The sequence below is a fragment of the Copadichromis virginalis genome, linkage group LG5 (assembly GCF_057382275.1).
Source record: "Copadichromis virginalis isolate Kocher_CV1m ecotype Utaka linkage group LG5, C_Virginalis_male_GT1.1, whole genome shotgun sequence".
Lineage (NCBI taxonomy): Eukaryota > Metazoa > Chordata > Actinopteri > Cichliformes > Cichlidae > Copadichromis > Copadichromis virginalis.
In genome coordinates, this window is record NC_140622.1 from 20,564,062 (window position 1) to 20,581,286 (window position 17,225).

At 40.7% G+C, this 17,225-nt stretch overlaps 2 protein-coding genes across 2 annotated transcripts; one reads left to right on the top strand and one right to left on the bottom strand.

Moving 5' to 3' along the window:
- Nucleotides 1-1,154: 1,154 nt before the first annotated feature.
- Nucleotides 1,155-2,600, bottom strand: ghrl (ghrelin/obestatin prepropeptide). The gene is made up of 4 exons (XM_085458044.1): nt 2,384-2,600; nt 1,928-2,005; nt 1,728-1,839; nt 1,155-1,633 (listed from the first exon to the last, which is right to left on the bottom strand). Exons 1-4 carry the CDS (start codon nt 2,495-2,497, stop codon nt 1,614-1,616), a joined length of 324 nt encoding a protein of 107 aa, XP_085314170.1. The 5' UTR covers nt 2,498-2,600; the 3' UTR covers nt 1,155-1,613.
- Nucleotides 2,601-4,741: 2,141 nt separating this feature from the next.
- Nucleotides 4,742-10,546, top strand: ccdc174 (coiled-coil domain containing 174). The gene is made up of 11 exons (XM_085456605.1): nt 4,742-4,893; nt 5,118-5,225; nt 5,320-5,420; nt 5,502-5,560; nt 5,647-5,794; nt 6,996-7,091; nt 7,187-7,323; nt 7,655-7,749; nt 8,149-8,296; nt 8,399-8,551; nt 9,842-10,546. Exons 1-11 carry the CDS (start codon nt 4,852-4,854, stop codon nt 10,387-10,389), a joined length of 1,635 nt encoding a protein of 544 aa, XP_085312731.1. The 5' UTR covers nt 4,742-4,851; the 3' UTR covers nt 10,390-10,546.
- The last annotated feature ends 6,679 nt before the right edge of the window (nt 10,547-17,225 follow it).

Below are 17,225 nucleotides of genomic sequence, written 5' to 3' on the forward strand. Positions count from 1 at the left end.
TTCTCTGAGACATGTTTTGTTAAATTAGTCATCAGTGCGAACACTGGTGCTGATGGAGGAGCGCACGGAGACAGGAAAGCATAGTCTACAGTGGAGCAAACGTGTACACTGAACAAAGCCGATTCTGCATTGAGGGAAGGAGAGGGGCTGCGGGAGCGGTCCATTACTCCACTTTAATGACGCCCTGCTCGTCACACACATTTGTCTAAGTGCTCTTTTTTTTCTTTTTAAATCTAAACAATATCAAGAGTGAGCAGATGTGTGTTCATCCTGCCAGTTTTTTATTTATTTATTTATTTTTTTAAGCACATTTCTTATTATAGAGCCTTTAAAAAGGTCAGAGTAAACTCTGTCACTGAGGTTTGGACAAGATGTTCTTCAACATCCTTCTTCCTTTTTTTTTTCTTTTTCTTTTTCTTTTTTTCTTTTTAAAAAAAAAACATGGTCATTTTGTGTTTTGTAAGACATTTAGCCTTTTAATTGTAGCTTTAAAGGTACCAGTTAAGTCTTTACTCAAGTGTTTGCATCCTAAGCATCTGTTTCCTTGATATTTTTAGCTCATACAACCAAAGTTCACATGGTGAGACATTCATGATCCATGATATCATGAGGGTCAGAATTTAATCAAACTGGCACACGGTGGTCACCTAATGGGTCTTCACCCAAATCATACTCAAAGTCAAGCATAATGTTTATGCACAAGGCTTACACTTTTTTCTCCCTGATGTATTCAACAATATTCAGTTCAGGTTATTTAGCAAAGTCGTTAACAAAACATTCTTATTAATAAATTTTGCGTGCAAAAAGACATTCCCAGGCCAGTCGAGAGATATAATCGACTGGCCTGGGAATGTCTTGGTGTTCCCTGAGCTGCGCTGGGGAGAAGTCTGGGCTTCTCTGCTTAGGCTGCTGCCCCCCACGGCCAGCCCAGCCCAGGGTGAGTGGCGGAAAATGGATGGACAACTGTTTGTGAGGTTCCTTGACTTCTCAGTGGATTTTAATTGTTAGTTTTTGCAGTACAGCTAATTACCACCAAGAAAACTGTTATTCACCCATCAGGTAACCTGTAAATCATGAACCGGATGAGCTGTTGCATCACAGACCTTCTGATTTAAAGACTCATTAAATATAATACAGTGAGACAAAAGGTTGATTGATGCTTTATTGTATAAGGCATACCCGAATCCTAAAGAGACAGATGGTATAGTGTGTGCTGTAGTGACCTATACAGGGTATCATTTTTTACAGGTTGACTAACATTAGATCGTATTTCTCTGCCGACACAGGAGTTTTAATAATGAATGCAAAATGTCAGAGTGTGAGTTAAACATTTGGGTGTTTGAGAGACATTTTTCCTAAAGCTGCACCCCGTGAAATTCATAATGACAGCTGAACCAACCCCTTGATGATGAACATAATCTTTGAGGCTGAAATCTCCAGGAAATGCTATTTGGCTGATTGATGTGTTCCATTTTACACACAGGGTCACATGGTAAGCATTTTAATGTTTTAGGCATCATTCATTTATCTTGTATTTCATGTTATTTAACCACAGTCTAATAACTTAGATAACTAAAGCTGATTATGGAAAACACTGACACAGTCTCTGATCTTCAACGAGGAGATGGTCTCTCTGGGGAAAATAATATATATATATATATATAAATATATTGTAATATTTAAAGGAAACACTTTTTTTACTGTATAAACCAGAAAGAAGGGACAACCTGCTGATTCCGTGTTTCCCAGCAGGCGTTGCACAATCTCCTGCAGCTCTACAATGTAGTCCGCCAAGTCTTCTGCTCTCAAGGTGACGCCAATTTCAAAGGGTGCACTTATCTGGTCCGAAGAGAAAAAAAAACACAAAGCTGCAGGATTGACTGCTGGGAGATGGGCTGTATTTGTTTTGTATTTTTCCCCAACTCACTGTCATGGTTTTGTCCATATTGGTTTGATTTGGCTCCTCCATGGCTTGGCGACCGATTCTGGAGGACTTCACTTTGTTCTGTGATTTAAAAATGACATCTCATCATTGTTATGAAATAATTTCCACTTAAGAGGTTTAATTAACATAAGAAAACCTCCCTAATTCAAATGGCATGGGTGAGGTACAGTGCAGAATAATGTCACTGGTTGGTTGGTGAGTTCACAGTCTAAATAGCTGGTAGAGTTTTAATTTTTAGTCCATCTTAAAGCTTTGGTGGTTATGATGGGTGATAATAAGTTTAAACTCAAAGGCTGAAAACAAAAAACATGAAGCATTGAAATATTTATAGGTTATTACAAGCGTTAAAAAGAAACCAACGCTGAGTGAAGTTTTCATAAAGATTTTATAAAAATGTAGTTTAAAAAAAAAAAGATAAATTAGGACAAAGTATCTCACCTGAGGTTTCTGTGATGGGCTGAGGAAGCTTGAGCCCGCACTGGTTGACTTGCACCACAAGGTCAAGGAACACAAGAGAAAAGCCAACAGGCAGGTGTTTCTTTTCAGAAGCATGGTGGAAGAAAAACGTCTCCACTGCTGGATCTGCTGCACACAGTATGAAGATGTTGTCTATTAAAAATCAGCTCTGATGCTTTTCACCTGATTCTGATATGGATCTAACTTTCTTTGTTTTCTGTCCATCTTCGTACCTTTATATACCTTTCATCCTCCTTCATGCTGGTTTAAAAAAAAAAAAACACTGAACACAACGGTAACAGGATGTTGTGTGATCATATCTTGGTAACATAAGACTGCTCAAATGTTTAATCTGATAGCAAAGTGGGCATTTCTCTGTTGTGATCTGATATGAGGTGTGATGGACATCTTATCAGTGGGCTATGGACAGAATAGTATTGCAGTCACAGACTTCTACAGCAGCACTGACTCTCAGGCAAGAGCTGTAATAAAGTTAGCAATAATCTAATGTTTGATTAGACAGGAAACTTAAATTTATATCAGCATAGTGTTATCATTACATCAGTGCTCAGCTGGAATGAATGCTACTTTAATATCTCTGAAATAAACAAATAAACCAAAGTAACTGGAGCGGATATTGACACAGCCATGTGGCATTTGATTTACAAGGATTTTCACTCACATTTACATGCTTGTGTTGTGTAATTGTGCTTTCAGTGGAACTGTGATGGTTCAAAATGGTTTTTAGTTTTTAAATCAACAGCCTACCAATTGACAAAATACACGAAGCCTAAAGCATCATGCATAAGACAGTATGAAGGACAGTTTATATGAAATGGAAAAACTTGCATTGGTCAGACAGCTACTCCAAGAAGTGTAATTACATTTCTTTGATTTAGGAAAGTAATCTGTATTTAATTTTTTTCTTATTTAGGCATCACACCTATCATATGGTTACTCAATACTTTGTTAGGTACACGTGTCCAATTACTCAGCACGATTATCTAATCAGCCTCAACTCAATACATTTACCCATGTAGACAAGATCTAGACGACCTGCTGAAGTTCAAATGGAAGATCAGAATGAGGAAGAAAGGTGATTTAAGTGACTTTGAGTGTGGCATGGTTGTTAGCACCAGATGGCCTGGCCTGAGTATTTCACAACCTTCTATAGGGTTTACAGAGAATGGTATGAAAAAAGAGAAAATAATCATTGACTGGTAGTCAAGCAGTAACTCGGTCCCTCGTTACAGCCAATGTGCACAGAAGAGCATCTCTGAATTTGCAGCACATTCAATTTTGAAGCAGATGGGTTACAGCAACAGAAGACCGCACTCGGTTTCTCAGGATAGGAAAATGAGGCTGTGACATTAAGATGTTCAGGAAATAAACAATAAACAGTCTGAAAGCAAGGCAGCACGGTGGCACGGTAGTTAGCACTGTTGCCGCACAGCAAGAAGGTCCTGAGTCTTTCTGTGTGGAGTTTGCATGTTCTCCCCGTGTTTGCGTAGGTTCCCTCCGGGTACTCCGGCTTCCTCCCACCGTCCACCGACATGCAGCTTGTGGGGATAGGTTAATTGGATAAACCAAATTGCCACTCGGTGTGAATGTGTGAGTGTGAATGGTTGTCTGTCCCTGTGTGTTGGCAGGGTGTACCCTGCCTCTCGCCCTATGACAGCTGGGATAGGCTCTAGCGCTCCCCGCGACCCTGAAAAGGATAAGCAGAAGCATGTATCCATCCTGTCTCATAACAGCAGATCAGTCTGCAGGGGACATTTTTGTCCCCCTCAATACCAACTGATCATCCTTTAATTTCCACAGCTTACCTGAGTATTGTTGCCGACCATGTCCACCCCTTAATGAACACACTGTACCCATCTTTTGATGAAAACTCTCAATTTCAAAAACAAACCCCCCCAAACACTTTTGGGATGTGTTTAATTTTCATTGAGGAAATGGTAAGTTTATCCAAAAAAGCTTCTACCCAACAAGGGTGCAGACACTTTTCTCCTAAACATATTGAAATTATGTTGGATTCTAAACCTTGGATTAATGCCAATAGCCCTGTTGCAATTAAAGCAATTTTCATAACTATCTCGCACATAAATGCATATAATCACCCATAAAGCAAAAAAGACAAGAAAAAGAAAACTATAAAACTACTAAAAGTCGTGCAGGAGGGAGTCTGCACGACTTTTTTTCCCTTCCTTATAAAATCTGTTTTCCTTTATCTAGACTAGACAATAGTCATCTCATTTTATTTTAGTTTATAGTTACTTTTTAACAAAAACGGTGAAAGTAAGAATGAACGTTTGAAACGGAAATGCGTGCAGTGTCGGAGAGACGCCACTAGTTGGCTGTAAAGCGACAGTTTGGTAGCAACAGAAATACCAACGAAGAAGTCGGACTCCAGCAAACAGCAACAAACTGGAGATTAAGGTGTAGGGGAAATGGATAAAAAGAAGAAACCTTTAGACGTGACTGCTTCATCGGTGAGTTGAATGTACAGGCAGCTCTTCAAATATTTGTTTGACAGAAACTGTAGACGCTTAAGCTTAATTATACGGATAAACATAGCTAACTTACTCTCATGGTTGCTAGCAGCACATACAACGAGCATGGACTGTATTTAGAAGAAATACATAACGTTTGTTAGTTTTTTTTTTCTTTGGAGAATAAACAGCTAAACCTTAAATTTCGGTTTTATTTCGTGCAGCTAGTGGATCTTAAAGCTGAGCTGTACAGGAAACAGGAGCAATTCAAACGGCAGAAACTTGGACAAGAAACTTCTGGAGCAGGATTCAAAGCAAAATCAAAAGATAAGGTACAGCACGAGTGATTTCTGAACGTTTTTTTTATAATGGCGTGCAATGACTGACTCACGTTTCTAATTTTCCTCTCCACATGTTCCTCTGCAGAAGCCCAACATCTGGAATAAACAAAATGCGGGTGTTTCAGCAAGAGCTGCTAAAGATGCAGAGCAGCTGGAAGAGGAGCGGAGCACCATCGATACAGCAAGGTGAGTTCAGTACTGCTGAAGTTTTTCTGTATAACAGGTGGACCAAAACCTCTCACAGCTTTTTTTCTACTCTCTCGACAGGCGTAAGTTGGAGGAGAAGGCGAGACTCTACGAACAGATGACTAAAGGAGACTTTCCTGGTTGGTGAACTGTTTGTGCCTTATGTCTGCTACAACAGCATCAAAGTGGGCATACTTTGTATTTACCTTGTTGTGTAACTCATCAGATGAAGAGACGGAAGGGCTGTTCCTTGTTGACTTCACCCAGAAGATTATTGACAAAAAGAGAGAAACACTTGCCCAGAAGGAGAAAGAGGACGAGGAGCAACTCAGCTTATCACCCGTCCCTCCTCCTGAGAACCCGGATGAAGAATGGTAACTTCACATTGATTGCATTCATCAATATTCAACTTGTGCTGGCATCATATAACATATCAATATTAGGCTTATATGTTTTCCAGTATTTGCTAATACATTATGTTGCCAAAAATATTCACTTGTCTGTCTTGAGTGGCATTCCTTTCTTAATCCATAGGGTTTAAGATAATACTGGCCCACGCTTAGCTTCATATCTTTCAGCTTTCCACAGGTTTAGGAGTGAGTTTATGGGAATTTTTGACTATTCTTTTAGAAGCACATTTGTAAGGTCAGACAATAATGTTTGATGAGAAGGCCTGGCTCATAGTTGGCACTCTAATTCAGCAGTGGTCAGGATTCTGTGCAGGCCAGTCAAATTCTTCCACTCCAAACTTGCTCATCCAAGTCTTTATCAACCTTGCTTTGTGCACTGGTGCTCAGTCATGTTGGAACAGGAAGGGCCGATCCCCAAACTATTTCCACAATATTAAAAGAATGAAATTGTCAAAAATGTCTCAGTATGCAGAGTTCCTTTCACTGGAACCAAGAAGCTGAAACCACTGCTGTAGAATCCAGTGGCAGCTGCTCGGCCATAGAAACTCATTCCATTATGCTGGCTACCCACTGTTCTTGAGCTAATCTGAAGGCCACGTGAATTTTGTAGGTCTGTAGCGATTGACTCTGCAGAAAGTTGGCGACCTCTGCACAATGTACACCTCAGCATCCGCTGACACTGCTCTGTGAATTTACATGGTCTACCCCTTCATGGCTGAGCTGCTGCTGTTCACAGTTAGTTCCATTTTGTTATAATACCAGTAACAGCTGAGTGTTGAATATTTAGTAGCGAGTAAATTTCACAATTGAACCTGTTGCACAGGTGGTAAGGAGCTCCTAAGAGCGACCCATTCTTTCACAAATGTTTGTAGAAGCACCTGGGGCTTGCCACCTTTTGTTTTTAGAACAGAAGAAGCCTCTTGTATAAGAGCTGAGACATCTTCACAAACTTAGTTCAGTTTTCTAGACTACCATGAACTGAATGATTGAGAAGCCAGAAAGTTTTTATCAGCCACTATATGCAAATAACAATTTTTGCTCTGCGAATATAGAAGGAGTGATCAGACTCTATCACTGCTTTTTGACATTACAGATAAACAAAAGGCCTTGTGTTATTTGTCACAATATTTAAAAAAACAAAAACAACTATTTTTTTTCTCTGCAGGGTGGACTTTGTGGATGCTTTGGGACGATCTCGGCGGTGCATGAAAAAAGACCTGCCAGACTTTAAGAAAATGGACCAAGACCTTCAAGGGAAAGGGTAATTATTTATGTATTGTGATTTTTTTTTTCTTCAAGGATGGTAATGAAATATTTGAAACTCTTAACTCTTTTGGATATGCCTGGTCCCTGTAGAAAAGCTTCATCAGACAAGACATTACTCTCAGAAGACATGCGACGAGAGCTGCAGAGGCAGGAGTGGGAGAGGGAGGAAGAGGAGGCAATGAAAAGGCCTGTTGGACCGATTCACTATGAGGATATCAGACAACAGGGTTAGTGTCACAGCAAAGAGCTTTGAGCCCTTACATCGTCTTTCACTCAGTCAGCCACAAGGCGATTTGTTTGTGGTTACAGATTAGTATTGAGCCTGTGTCATCTTTCCTCATAGTTGGCTACAGAGTTAATGGTGATCTTGAGAGTTTGAAGTTAGATCTTTGTGGGTTTTGCTTAATCGCCACTGAATTCTTTGCCAAATAATATATACCAAAAGAATTTATGGACTGAAAATAAGGTCTTTTTTTATGCTACGCTACACTTTGAAACAGAGGAAGTTTGGTTTGCAGGTTTGAAACTGTTGTCTTACTGTTGTTGTTCTTATCTCAGAGGCTCGGGACCTTGGTGTGGGGTACTACGCATTCTCTCAGGATCAGGAGCAGCGGCAAAAACAGAGAGAAACTCTGGACATGCTTAGAGATCAGGTGAGCTATTAAACACATGTAAAATGCCGGCCCAGGACAGCATTATGGTTTCTGATAGAGGGATGGACATATAGATATTCTATTCATCCCAGGGGAATGACTGTGTTATAGCAGCAGCATAAAGAATAATAAAAAAAAACCATTGATAAAAGCACCACAGGCCCATATTGAAGGCCTTGTTATGTGAGGAAGTGCAAAATTGTACATACAAGAGAAAGAGATAATTTGATAACAATGGAGAGAATTAATAAAGGAATTATTTAACTGTTTACAACACTGAACATTTATAATGTAATAAAAATATTTAGATTGTGATTGTCATTTAAATTAGATCCATCAGGAATTATTTATTACTTTATAATCTAATAAGTGTTTTATTCCACCTGTTCTGTCCTGCAGACTACAGATCAGCGCACAAAGAGAGAACGACTGAAGGAGAGGAAGCAGGCCATCCTACAGGCTCGACTAGCCAAGGTAAGGCAGAGGAAGATGAAGAAGGCCAAGCTGGATGGTACAGAGGAAGAGGAGAAAGAAGAGGAGAATGAAGGTTCGGATCTGCACGGCTGTTTGTGTAGAAAATTTGTTTGCAGGCTTCAGTTCAATGATCGCACGAATGCTAGTAAGAACAGTTATGAATTCTTGGTTTCAGGAGAGGAAGAGGAATTTGAAACAACAGGGACCTCCCCTCAACCAGAGGAGTGCCCAGAGGTCAGCATACTCAAGAAGGTGGAAGTGGAGATCCAGGAGAGGAGAGACACCAAACCAGGAGTTCCTCATGTCAGAGAGTGGGACAGAGGCAAAGGTAAGTCTCATTTAAAAAAAAAAAAACACTTTCATGTTATGAATATAATAAATGTGCTGTATGTTTCAGCTAGATAACACGTTAAATAGGATGTTTTCTTTTCTGTCGATGATGAAGTTAATTCATTATTTAGATACAGCGGTTTCTGTGTCATGCATGCTGGGTCACTGGCATGATTTAACTGGGACCCTTGATTCAAACAGAGACATTGATATTATTAGTAACACTTGTTTGTCCTTCTGTAACAAATCAAAATGTGTTGTGAAAAACCCAAAGTTCAAGTCCCCAACTGATAGTTATAGTATAATATACAGTACTCCAATAAAAAGACTATTTGGTTTTCCATTTGATGAGCTCACACTGCTTTAGGCTGTAGTAATGTTGAGATGTGTATTTTTTTTTTTTTTTATTTGTGGAAATTATTGCAAATACAGAGCAGAGCAACTATGTTTGCAGATGAAAACTTCAGAGAATCTCATTTATAAAACTGCTAAAAGAAGTACAAATGCACAAAAGCTGAAGATATTTGTGTGCCAAAAGTCAGCGTTCCTGTTATAGATAATAGACCACGCGGAAATGTGTGGTCAGCCTCATACTCTGCCCTCTGCACACCCACATTCAGCCAACAATGGTGACGCCAAACTCCTCATGACATTTGATGCATAGAGAAGAGCCAGGCCCCACAGTGCTCATTGCTTGTATTTCCTTTTCCTTGATCTGCATTATGAACAGGACTCATAATGACTGTGTGAGAGCTTTTATTGACTTAATGCAGTCTATGAGCAGGTGGTGAAGGCAAGTCAGGTCAGGTGACAGTAAATGTCAGAGGACTGCTGTCACAGTTGCACTTTTATGCAATTTGTTAGTGCTCATTTGCTCTTTGAACCAGGGCTGATAATCACCTTTAATATCAGGGAAAGGCAAGTCTACAACTATCTATAACTCCAACTGAGCTGTGCTCCAAAGTCAGCCTCTTCTGACTATAAAAATGACTACCACCAGCTGTTCATCCTGAAGTGTCCAGCTTCTATTATTAGCACAGCACAAGTGGATGGAAGTAGTTATTTATTTGCATCCTTCTTCTGCCAGTTTTCTGGAAATTCCATTCATATTTGCTTGGCTGTTTGGATCAAAGCCTAGCTAGTTCTTCTAATAAATTCAGCACCATCCAATAATAGATTGACAGATTGGCTTTATGTCACTTTTAGGTGGAGTTTTAAGGATCAAGGCACCTCTGTTTTCTGGAATGTAACCTCCCTAACATTAGCTTTTGTCTTTGTTTCCTTTCAGAGTTCATGTTTACTGAGTGGAAAAGTCGGCGTCGGGAGGAGCGGGATACTGAATTTGCACCTCCGTCTGCATACTTTGCAGATGACAAGAGGCCGAAACCAGGAAAGTATAAAAATGAGGAGAATAAATCCAACATGTCCTTCAAGTGGGCAAGAGCTCCAGGAGGAATCTCTGAGAGCAAAGCAGAACCACAACCTCGGTCTAAAACTGCATCTTCACCTCCTGAACCTCAACCAAACCCTCCCCCGTCTGCACAGCCACCGCCCTCAGACAGCTCGTCGCTGTCGGCTCCCCCCTTTCATCCCCAGTATCCCCCTCACCCGCTATTTTATCCTCCATTTCCTCCTCCACCTACTCCTCAGTTTGCAAGCCCACCTCACCTCCTTCCTCCATTTCCACCACCGTTCCCACATCAATATCCACCCCAGTATCCACCTCAGGTGCAGAGCCAGGCGCAACCTGCAGGTGACAGCCAAACCCAGCAACTCCACCAGGGCCCTCCTCAAAGTCTGGATGACATGTTGTCCTTCTACAGGAACTCCACCTGATGTCTAAATACTGCTTGATGTGTAGTTGGGTCATATTGTGAGTTTAAACACTGCTCTTTTTTTCTCGCTCTTTGTTTATAGAGTAAATCACAAAAACAATAAAACACAATATGTCAGCTTTTTGGAGTTTAGATATTTAATAAATATCAAGAGTGCATCATTTGTGTTTGTGTGTATTTTGGTCACAGAAGGGATTAATGATTAATTTCTGCTCAAGCACTGCACATGAATATCAAAACTTTAATCCAGCTACGAAGAATGACTGAGGGGATGTCATGCAATGCCTTGTTACTTCAGGGTCAGAGGTCAGGCAGAGACCAGTGACCTGAAGCCAGCTGAGATCTTCTGCCTTGACCTGACATACTGAAGTTACACCGTTTTCTGGAGAGAAATGATCAAAAATGAATTGTCATCGTGCAGGTGACTGCTGTTCAAAACCCCACAAGGCTAGCCGCTCTGATCGAAACTGTGGGAAGAGCGGTGAGTGCACTGAACGAAATATGGGAAAGATCTTCGAGGAGCTCACGGCTCTTAAAAGAGAGACCAGTGATGGACATTAGGACGAGTGTAAAATGGATGCAGTTAGTTCGACCTAAACCAGTTACCTCCATCTCTAATGCGGCTATGCCTCCACCCCTGACGGCGCCAGCTGCTTGAAGGTTGACGCTGAGGAGAACAACAACATTCTTCCAGGAGAGACGATAATGAGAACGAACTGACTCTCTGCCCTATTCATCAAGGCCACCTGCGTAGGACTGTTGATCTTTGCCTAACAGGCGAAAGGACACACACCCCGACACGCACACTGATACTGATATGCACTCACCACACTCCCTTCCCCGGATGCTTACCTCGCTCGATGGAGACAGCGGCTCAGCTGGAGGCGCGAGGAACTGCAGCGTTCGCGACCGCTGTGTACATCGGCGTAATCCCCGCCCCTATGGTGCTTGTCTGTGTTTCATGGCGTATAGTGTGATGATCTGTGCTTCTTTATGTGCTATGGAGTTTCCTGTTTTCTCCTCATGATGACTCCCTTGTTGGAAGTCATCATGGGCAGAAACCCCCTTTTTTTTTCTCCTGAACTTTGCCCCTATATGTTACATATCTCACTGTCTACCCCTTTTTTGCTCCCTAGCCGGACCTGTCTCCCCAATGTAAGTTTGTATATTATGTATTGTCTGTATGGTCGACTAGGTCTGTCATTTCAGCTCCTGGCAACTGCAACTGACAAATAAAGCTTATCCTATCCTATAAAGTTAAAACCATTTGTGGGTTTTTGCTTAGATGAAGATCAACCGTTCTTTTATGAGTAACCAAAACAAAAATCCTGCTAAATCCTTCCAAGGGGTTCATAAATTTTTCTTGCAAGAGTATATCACAAAATGATTCATATTTGTGTTTAATGTCAGTCGGCTCACGGAACTGTTTGGAATCTGGGAGTGTGTAATTTAGTTGCAGTATATAAATATCCACCAGATGGTACCACATACACTTTTATGTGAAGTTCAAGTGACGGTTCATTGATTTCTTCACTATTCCTTTAAGAGTTGCAGTAGCCTTTGTTAGTTGTTTATTTACTGAGTATTTATTAAGGAAATTCTTATGCTTTGTCTCAAAACTGGCTTCGGCATAGCATCTTCTGATGCCTCGATTTATTCCTTTGCCAATCCAAACTGGGAAACCTTTTTTTCTCCAATCTTCTCTTGGAAAAACATGCTTGAATAAAGGTGCAGTTATGGTGAGCCTGTGTGAATATTAGCCTCAGTTTCCTGTTCTTATTTGACAGGAGTGGTCTTCTGCTGCTGTGACCCATCTCTAATATTTGATATGTGCAATCATACCTTGGCTATGAAAACTGTTTATTTAAGTTACTATTTTGTTGCTATGAGCTTGAAGTAGTCTGACCATTGTCCTCTGAGCTCTGGCATCAACATGACATGTTCACGCTGAGAACTACCACTCACTGGATATTTTCTTTTTTTCACACCGTTCTCTGTAAACCCTTGAGATGGTTCTGTGGGAAAATCCCAGAAGAGGAGCAATTTCTGAAATACTCAGACCAGCCTGTCTGGCACTAACAACTTAAAATCACTTTTTTTCCCCTTCATTCTGATACTCGGGTTGAACTTTAGCAGGTCTTCTTGATCATGTGTACATGTCTAAATCCAGGCCATCGTTCATCTTTGGAGAGAATTTAGCAGAGCCCAATATAACAACTGCTCAGCTAAATAACCTCACATCACTGTTATGGGAGTGACTCAAAACTAGCTTTAATCATGATGATTGACTCTGAATGCGGGCTGAATGCAGGCTGTTACATAAAAGCATCTAAAATTACCCTATAACGGAGATTCAGGCATGCAGCATTACGTTACAAAGGACAGCACTTCTGCCGTGGGATAATGTTGGTTTACATGTGCTGAAACATAACACAGACGGTTATCAGTTTTCTCATTCTGACCTCTGACCCTGTGCAGCTCCACAGAAAAATCACAACACACCTCACCAGGGAGCTATTCAAGGGATTAATAAAAAGCCTGATTTACCACTTGACCCTCATCACCCTATTAGCCTTCCAGTTAGATATTTGGCCTGGGTTCTCCCTCCCTTGTTTCCTCTCTAACGAGAATGTTAGTTTGGCGCATTGTGTGTTTTGTTGATCTCTCCAACACATATTGGGTTTATCTTCCTGTTGAGGTAGATTTTTGACCCAATTGTAACCTTAAACATGATGTTTTTTTTCCTCTTTTTGTTACTCTAGTCTCACATTGAGTCCATGCACTCTCAGACAGCTGAAGCACTGTGTCACTGGTAGGTAGATGTATTTGTGTGTGTATCTCTGTCAAGCATGTGTTTGTATGCACTGTTGAAGCTAAACTGGTGCCAGGTAAATTTTCTGCCTGTGGGGTGACAATATGTTTCTATAGTAACAGGACCTCACAGACTAAAAGTCATATAGTGAGTTAAAGAGCAAAATAATAATTTATTTCCTCCCACATGGTTCCTTTTAATGGTATCGCTCAGCTGGTTCATTTTTTTGGTCCAGACTGAAATAACTCAGCAGGTTTTGGAGTGATTATCACAGACTGTTTTTCCCAGGATATTAAAAATGCTCTGGGGTTTTTCTTTACAGCCACCATAAACGTGATATTTGTGGCTTTTAGTGAAATCCCTCAACAACTGGCCGAGTTTAAATTTGTCCAGTACTTTGGTTTATGACCAGATTTATGCAAACTAATGACACTTAATCAGCCTCGGCTTCCACTGTGTGCTCAGCAAATGTTAGCATGATAAAACACTAAGAGTAATATGTAGATCATAATCAATCTAAATTGCTGAACACCAGCATCATGTTTCAGGTGCACGGTCATTGTAAGCAAATTAGTGTGCTGATAAAAGGATTAAGCTGGAAGTATCACTCACTCTATATAAACATAATTAAGGTAATAACAATAGTGACATGTATAATCTTTGGACAGTCTGTTTATTGCCAAAAAAGTTGCCTGTGAAATGAAAAAACAAACAATCAAACTAGAAAACAGTGATTTTCATTTTGTTTTTGTTTGTATGTCATCTAAAGCTTACACTGACTGGCCACTGGTACACTTTTCAACTGCTTGTTGACACAGTTACTCACATGCTAAAAACTAGACACAGTCAAGTCAAGCTGCTGAACTTCGAACTGAGCCTCAGAATGGGGAAGAAATTAGACTTAAGTGACTTTGAATGATGACTTTAATTGACTGTGATTGCTGGTTCCAGACATGTCAGAAACTCCTGGTCCTCTCCGGATTTCCCCACACAATGGTTTCCAGGCTTTAAAGAGGCTGATTGGAAAAAAGAGAAAATGTCCAGTGAGCACCAGATCCCTGCGTGAAAACTTCTTGCTAATGCCAGAGGTCAGAGAATGGCCAGACTACATCGAGCTGAAATGAAGGCAACAGCAACTAAAATAACCACTCGACACAACCGAGGTATGCAGGAGAGCACAAGACATCAAACTTTGAAGCAGATGGGCTGAAGCAGAAGAAGAGCACACCAAGTGCCACTCCTGTCAGCTCAGAACAAGAACCTGAGGCTACAATTCACACAAGCTCACTAAAATTGGACAACAGAAGAGTGGCAAAGCATTGCCTGACCAGATTAGTCTCGATTGGGCCAGAATTTGGCTTAAAGAAAATGATAATGATCCGTCTGTATCAGAGTTCAGGAGTGAAATGGTATGGGGAATGCTTTACCGATACGGTTTTGGGCCCCAATACAGCTAAATATTGCGTAAACATCACAGCCACCCCATTACTGTTGCCAATCACGTCCTTCCTTTTATTATCATAGTGATCTTCTGGTGGCTGCTTCCAGCAGGATAGCACACCATGTCACAGAGCTCAGATCATCTCAAACTGATTTCCTGAACATGTCTGTAAGTTCCCTGAACTCAAATGGCTTCCACAGTCTCCAGATCTCAATCCAGTGGAGCACCTTTGAGTTCTAGTGTAACGGGAAAATTGCATCATGGATGTGCGGCTGTCGTATCTGCAGAAACCGTGTGAAGCCATCATGTCAATGTGGACCAAAAATCTCTGAGGAATGTTTCTAACACCTTGTTAAATCTCTAAGACATGTCTAAAAGCCCAGCACGACCAAGATGCACCTAGTGGTAAATTAAATGTGTCAATGTCATCAAATTTCAAAATCAAAGTCAATATTTCTCAGTTTCAGTCACTGCTGTCCAAAGTGAGTGGCTCCGAACACTGACCACGACTAATCTGACCATACAGCCTTAACTGAGTGGGGCCAAGAAGTAAGTCAGTGCCTTTTGTGTGCAGTTTTACCAAAGACTGAACAAGATTTGACTTGCTGACTTATCACTTTAATGAATCTAATCACTTATTAGGGACATGAAGGTGTGTCCTGCTGACAGATCTGCCTTTCTCTCACGGATCAGCCACACTGGGAAATCATTTCTGTATTTCTGTGTGGCATTTTAATTCTGCTCTGGGTGAGCAAAAATGGCAATCAGCCATTTTCTTAATGGACAATAAATGATCTGCACATCAAGGATACTTACAATGCACTCTGATGTTTTTTTTCCCCTAATAATTTTTTGGGGGTAAATCAAAAGCATTAAGTTTCGCCAACAGCCACACATGTGTTGATGCAACTATGAAGCCACTCAGTGCTGAAGGTTGCAAACTGGGGGTGATGTGCACCACTTTCTCAGCGATGCCCTCTAGACTTGAACTGATGATCTAATCTCTGCAGGGCCCTGATCCAGAGAGGTGGGAAGAGAAGGTCTGTCCCCCTGTTAATGCACTTACACTGACATAAAAAGCAAACCAGGCCAGTGAGCTGCAGCGTTTATCCCTTCTACCTGCAACATCAAACTACTGGCACTGGGAGATCAAATAAATCCTCTCCTCGTGCTCCAGAGAGGTTCAGATAAACTAGAGCAGTGCAGAGGTTTCACACTGACTCTTTGTATTAAAGTTTGTATAGTTTGGAGCTGATCCTGATTATTATATTGATATATTGAGGCAAACATTTTCTGTGTCCTCAAGTCTGTAATTAATCGAAATTGATCAAATTAGATTTTTTTGGCTTTGTAGTGGAGATACTAAAATCAAAAGTGCAGCTACAGCCACTTGTTCACTGGGAAGAAGGGAAACAGCTGGCCTGCCTCTGTCTGAAGGCAAACTCTTTGTATAATTATTATTTACTTACTTCTTGGCCATGAGCTATATACTTCCTGAAATCTCACGGTTTAGCTTACACTACAACGTCACACAGGTCTTTCCAAAAATCTGTTCACACTGTACCGGCATTACTTTAGTTAGGCCCAGGCGAGCTGTGAGCTCAGACGACACACCGGTCTTTGGGATGTTTTTAATCCTCTGGGCAGTTTTATGATGCAGAGTATCAACAGCACAACAGGGGACTAAACTCTCAAAATGGAAAAGCAATCAAACTCATAAATTGTCAGTGCAGGACACACAACTGCAAGTTCACTGAGCTGGATGGAGGTTTGGTAATAAAACGAAACCTTCATCAAGAAGTTTTTTTCATCAAGAGGTTTGTTTTTAAGGTTTAATGTAACGGTAAGAAAGGAAATAGCAGGGTTTCCTTGAACGGTAATAAGGGATTACGTTTATTGATTAATGACATGCACATTTGAACCAACAGAGACATTTAGAGACAGTGACAGATTACTGAAATTGTTATATGCAAAAAATTGCGAAAGAATGTGTCAAGTATTGGAGATTTTCTTTTACATAAACTGAAGTTTCTAAACATTTGACTAAAAAATCAGATTAAAGTTTTAAAGATATGCAGAGAGCAGGTTAAGATGGTAAGCACACATTGGTGTGTGTGTGTGTGTGTGTGTGTGTGTGTGTGTGTGTGTGTGTGTCTGCATGTGCTCACTGAGCAAAGTTACTTAAAGTTGGATCTTCACTGCAGTCATAAAACAATAGGGGGGCCTTTTTGTGAAGTCCAGCAATCCTGAAAGAGAGACTGGTGGAAAATCTAAAATTCATTAGAGCTTATTATGTTTAATTTCTGACACGTAAGCATTTTTATGCCTCTAAAATTAATTTCACCTTCTGTAAAGAAGGACAGCAGCTTGGTTTCATTTCCTTTCAACAATCCATGATTCCTGCTTTGGGATCCGCGGCGTTCTTCTGTGTGCTTATCTCAGCTGTGGAGCGCTGCAGGAGCTTCAACTTATTTGATTCCAGAGTCCTCCTAGAAATGCCACATGATAGAAATTAATTGAAAAGTTGCAGGGGAACAGAAACAGAGAGATAGAAAGAAGAAAACACAAATCAGAACAGGCTTCA